We start from the raw sequence: 6066 nt of genomic DNA, 5'->3' as shown, positions 1-6066 counted from the left end.
GATAAGATTTATGTGATTCACCTAACCCTAGATTTGAGTGATGAAGTTTTGACGATAAAAAAGAAAGGAGTGGCTATAATGATGACTAAAAACGTGTCTTGTTTTACCACTTGGACTTGGATTCCCAGTTGTTTTCATCCCATTGGCCCCTAGCCTCTTTATCATGTTAATGTTAGTTCAGAAGTCTTAGAGTTCTCCCTCCACTTAACTCTTTTCTCCCTATTATTGTTGTCTCTAACTTTGTTCACCCTCTGGCTATGAAAAGTTGCATAACGAATCTATGAAAAATGGTGAGAAACACCACTCTCACAAGATAAGATTTATGTGATTCACCTAACCCTAGATTCGAGTGATGTTGTTTTGACGATCAAAAGAGTGGCTATAATGATGCTCTAAAAACTTGTCTTGTTTTACCACTTGGACTTGGATTCCCAGTTGTTTTCATCCCACTGGCCCCTAGCCTTTTTATCATGTTGACGTTAGTTCAAAAGTCTTAGAGTTCTCCCTCCACTAAACTCTTTTGGCCCCGTTATTGTTGTCTCTAACTTTGATCACCCTCAAACTTTGGTGTCTTTAAAACAAAGAATCTCTTGCATGCATAATTTTTTTGCTCCTAATTTCTACTTAATGAAAAAAAGAATTTTACGGGATTCACCCTAAGGCTACTGTCTATTGCTAAGTAATGATGGTTTTACAAAGAGGATGAAGAAGAGACACAAAGGATACAACCTTTAATCTGTTTTCCACTGTCCTCTCTAAAATTTGAAAGACCATTCAAAAGAAATTAGTAAAAACCTTACTTCACAGAAAAGATTAAAATATCGATCTCTAAAAATTTCTTGAAAAGAAATACAGGACCTTAAAAACATTTTAGACTCATGCCTATGAGTCTAGATCACCTTCCTGTTAGGGAAGACACATCTTCAGCACACAATAGGCTTGGGACAATTAATAAAATAATTCATAAATGGGCATGGAAAAACATTTCGGCAAAACTTGCAAAAAATATGGTGAATTTCACTTGGTTTGGTGAGGAGCGAAATCGAAACTGAGGCGAAAAACAATATCTGCAGAAGTCGTCGGAAAATTGCGAAAATTACCGATTTTCTAGTGAATTGGTGAAATACATGTGATTTTATCCGGAATCATAGCTGAAATCCTTGGGCCTTTCATCGAACACACCATCGATGCCATCCACCCCTTTGTCTTCATTTGTTAACATCACCGACTCCGACCTTGATTTCTCCTTGCATAATAGTATATCACTACCTTCGGCCTTCCTTGACATCCAGGCATCAAACGACCTTCTTGGACTAACAAAGACATGATATTTTATCATATCACCCTTTCCAAGACTTCAAATTACCAAACTTCTCTCAGTCTCAGCTCTGAATTGCCAGAATTGTTGGCGATTTTTCGGTGAGATTTCACCAAATCACTAGTCTCAACGAGATTTAGCTAAATTGCTGGTTTCAACAACTATGCGAAGAAATCGCTGGTTTCGGCAACCAGCGAATGTCACACCTTGGAAATGGGATTCCAGTGGGTCCCAGTGTCCCACCCCTATTTTGTAGTGAGAAGAATATGAAGAGTAGTATGTGCTTCCCGACACACCGAAGTGATCTGCACTTGTGCTAAAAGCTCAAAAATGGTTATCTAGGAGTGTTTACGCCCCATAACGGATATAAGAACATTTTTTGCATGATGAAATTTATCACCACCAGAACGAGTTGTGTGAAGAAATACTCCTCACTTAATTCAACTGCAAGTTAAGAATGAGCAAAAATATGAATTGAATTACCACTACATAAATGAATCATCTTAATTTGTCCAAGCTACTGAAATGGAGTTGTTCTAGACTGGAATAGGGAGAGACTGACCTGATTTGCTAAGAGAACATGTTCTTATATAAAACATTCGCCAAAAGTTTGAATTTGAGCTGACGCTTGCTGCTTTGTTCTGAACTCTATTGCATGAATCATGACCTACTACTGCGGATACCACTCCTTGAATTTTATTTTATTACTTTTCTTTTTATAAAAATTGAAAATAATCAACAGAGTAGATGAAGATCAATCTTCTGATGGAATACAACTCAAGAAAATAGAAAGAAAGATAGAAAGGGAGCGATGAGAAATATGAGAAACAAGAAAGGGAAAACCTGAGAAAAAAGCTACCCCACCGCCCATCTTTCTGGAGTATCCAACTGATCCGGAGGCATATTCTGCTCAAGCAACGAATCCAAATCTGCAAAGGTTCCCTGTACATCGGACATTGAACACTTCTCTTTTCATTTTCCGTTTTAAAATTTGCTGATATTTAGACGAAAAAAAGAAAAGGTTTTAAGAGAATAATAAGGAGTTGAGTGAGAAGAAAATTCCTTCTAAAGAATTGTTTTTTCTGGTAGAACATTTCTAAGGAATTGGTTTTTTTTTCTGGTTGAACATTTTTCATAAACTGAAACTGATGCTTGCATTGAATTTTTCAATATCGTATTTCGTTGATGTAGAAGTCATGCATAGATGTATACATCAAAAACAATTAAGAGCTTTGATACCAATTTGTTAAAACAAACACCACGAAATAGCGAATTGAAAAGTAAACAAAACGAAAACACATAGATTTAACGTGATTCACACACCGATGTGATACTACGTCCATGGGTGAAGAAGAAGAGTTTTCCCACTATGTTGAAGAATAACAGAAGGAGATCTCACAAGAAATCGCCAAGAAACGACATCACAAGAACTCTCACTCAAACCCTAATCTGGTAAAAGAATTCAAGTAAATAAGTTATTCATTAATCAAAAGGAGAGAAAGGGAGGTAAAATCACAATAGGAAAACAAAGTGCAGAGATGAAAGCCAACAAGGCCAAAGAAAACAAAATATGGGCACTAAAGGTCTAGAATGATAAGCCAAGACAAACCCCACCAAGGCTCAAAATTTATTCTCCCTATTTTTCTCTCTTTTTCTTAATAGACAAGAGCCCAACAATGAAATCATTGGCGTGCGAATGGTGACCTTTGAAAGAGTAGATACTTTTCCTCTGTTCTCGAACTGGTGGGGAAGTGGCCTCAAATGTCAGACGAAACTCCTGAATCACTTACTTACACCAAGGTAGAGTCGAGGATAAACTTCAAGGGGGTAGGAGGGGCAAGCCTAGAAGAGTGGAGAGGAGAGGAGAAACAAAGGGCTGCATCAGATTTTAGGATCTCAATTTTACATGTCAAAATTTAAAATTTATATTTAAGGTGAGCTTTTAACCACTGTATTGGTATGTTTATTCATGTAGCATATCCACAGCTATAAGATACATGATGAAGCTCAATCCTCATTTTCATCTTTCTTTCTCAATGAGTCCATAGGCATCTTAAATTCAATCCCAATTCATAAAAGACAATATGACCTTGAGAGTTAGGACATATGATTCTATTTCAATTTCTTTGGATGATTTAAATTTCAAAATTTTTTGGCTAGGATTTCTGCATCTCACTTGAGTAAAAGATAAATCAAATACAGTACAGAAGATGGACATGATTACAACTACAATGATAGTAGAAAGACAAATATACTGTGGAACCTAAGAATTCTTAATAAAGACAGCAGAATATATGTTTCTTGATCAGGATTTTGCAATACAACATGGTCAATATATCCTAAGACTTCTTCGTTAAATGTAGGGCTCTGCACTGGACAGTCTTGGAGTTGGAATGATAAGGAGAGGTTTCGTTTTCTTCAACAAGAATCCAAGTTCTTCTGATAGATCAAGTTCGACATTCTCTGGTAATTGCCATTCAAATGAATGCAAGAGTGAAGCTAAGACACAAGTTGACATCCTTTCTACTAGAGGAATTCCTGCACAGATCCTCCTTCCAGATCCAAAAGGAAGATAGCTGAAGTTGTTGCCACTAAAATCATATCCTTTACTATCATTTAAGAACCTCTCAGGGAGGAACTCTGAAGGATTCTCCCATACCATAGGGTCTCTATGAATGTTCCAAACATTTATAAAGACGTTAGTGTCCTTTGGAATAGTGTACTCACCAATAGTGCAGGATTGGCTAGGGCAATGTGGAACCAAGAGTGGGAGTGGTGGGTGCAACCTAAGGGTTTCTTTGACTACTGCATTTAAATATGACAATTTGGAGAGGTTAGACTCTTCCACCATGTTGCTTGTACCAACCATTTGCTTTAATTCTTCTTGGGCTTTCCTCATTACGTCAGGATTCTGCATCATTTCTGCAATTGCCCACTCTAATGTTGTGGCACTGGTGTCTGTTCCACCCAAAACAATGTCCTGTTAACATGCAACACCATATTTAGCAAACAAGTCAGGTTTATATATAATCTATGTTCATAAATACGCACTGTTTAAACCCCTTCTTGTTGGGTAGAAGAAGAAATATTATTTATGATCAACACAAATCCTTCATGGAAGGAAGAACAGATCTCCCAAATCCATGGATTGAAACTGAGCCAAACCATTGGACACATTAGCAACAGTGCCCTCCTAGCCTAAGATCTAAGCCAAGTAACTTTAATTTTTTTTGGATGAACAAATAAATTCACCATCAAAAGAGAAAAAAGGGGGGGGGGGGGAGAGAGGCCAGCCAATTAACAATAAACAGAGGCCCTTGGAGCAAAAGTGAAATCGCAAGACAAAAAAAATCAATCATCACTGAAAAATGAGGGGGGGGGGGGGGGGGGGGGGGGGGGTTTTTCTCCTTTTTTTTTTTTTTTTTTTTTGTGTTTTCTCCTTTTTTTTTTTTTTTTTTTTTTTTTTTTTTTTTTTTTTTTTCTTTTTTTTTTTTTTGGTTTTCCCAGGACTGCAAGAAAGCATGAAACTTAAAATTTTCAGTAGGGAGACTTACTAGAAGTGAAGCCTTGATTTGCATCATGTTCAATGATGTTTTGCCATCTTGTTCCTTAAGCTCCAAGAGGATTTGCAGGAAATCTTTGTTTTCTGTATCATTAAAATTCACTCCTTCTTGCACTACTTCAACTTTAAGTCTTTCCCTTATGACTGAATCCAAGATGGAATCAAACCACAACAATAACTCCTTACCTTTTCTTTCTATCCCTTGTATATCAAAACGAGAAAAGATAGGAAAAATATCAGAAACATTGGTCTTGGCCACTACAAACATCATTTCCGATATCAATTTCCGGAACTCAGAACCTATCCTAGTTTTTTCTCCCCCAAGAACTGTGCCTGCACCCCATACCATGCTCATCATCATGTTAAGCATCGTTTCAAATATTAACTGACCAATATCTATAGGTGTTCCAATATTGGTGTTCACTTCTCTTATCATTTGTTTGATTTCTTGCCTGCGAAGGTTGTAGCAGGCATTCAGGCTTGCATTACTCATCATTTCACGAACGAATACCTTCCGCATCAGGCGCCAATCGGGGCCATGGTGTTTCCAAACCATGTCATTACCTCCATAAGAAATGACTTTTGCTGCAATGTTTGGGTTGTGATTGGCAAACACTCCATCATGGTCTTTAAGAATCATTTTGGCTAAGGTGGGTGAATTCACTACAACACATAATTTTGTACCCAATTTGAGTTTGAAGATGGGACCATAGATTTGGGACAAATCTGAGAAGTATCTATGGAGGTCAGGTTTGAGGAATGGAAGGTTTCCCAGAAGAGGCAAGCCTCTTGGCCCAGGAGGAAATGGCAACTCTCGTTTAGACAATTTTTTTGACACAAACAAGTGGGTAGCAAATGAAACTGTAATGAACAAAAGAGTTGTGATAGCCCAAAACCATGGGGATTCATCACAAAACAAGTACATAATCTTCCTGAAAATATTTGAAGTCATCCTTGCAAGATGCCTTCAAGTTAAGGTTGAAGAAGAAACATATTATAAGGTTATATATATATTGAAGTTCCCAGTTCATAATATTTTCAAGCCATCTTACTAGAATTTTTCTTGCATGAATCAACAAAAAGAGTTGTCTAATTTGGAAAATCCATGTAAACACAAAAACTTTCAAAGAGTTTAATTTAAATTTCTACAACGGCATGATGAGACACTTGTGCTTGTTAATCAAGT

General features: G+C 37.1%; 1 protein-coding gene across 1 annotated transcript; it reads right to left on the bottom strand.

Moving 5' to 3' along the window:
• Positions 1 to 3528: 3528 nt before the first annotated feature.
• LOC149005747 (flavonoid 3'-monooxygenase-like) lies at positions 3529 to 5862 on the bottom strand. Its single transcript, XM_089169250.1, has 2 exons — positions 4873 to 5862; positions 3529 to 4298 (listed from the first exon to the last, which is right to left on the bottom strand). Exons 1-2 carry the CDS (start codon positions 5830 to 5832, stop codon positions 3672 to 3674), a joined length of 1587 nt encoding a protein of 528 aa, XP_089025376.1. The 5' UTR covers positions 5833 to 5862; the 3' UTR covers positions 3529 to 3671.
• Positions 5863 to 6066: the final 204 nt, after the last annotated feature.

The sequence above is a fragment of the Hakea prostrata genome, chromosome 9 (assembly GCF_041222555.1).
Source record: "Hakea prostrata isolate BN-2017 chromosome 9, UWA_Hpros_2, whole genome shotgun sequence".
Classification (NCBI taxonomy): domain Eukaryota; kingdom Viridiplantae; phylum Streptophyta; class Magnoliopsida; order Proteales; family Proteaceae; genus Hakea; species Hakea prostrata.
The sequence above is the reverse complement of the archived record's forward strand: the minus strand, read 5'-3'. Positions and strand labels throughout refer to the sequence as shown.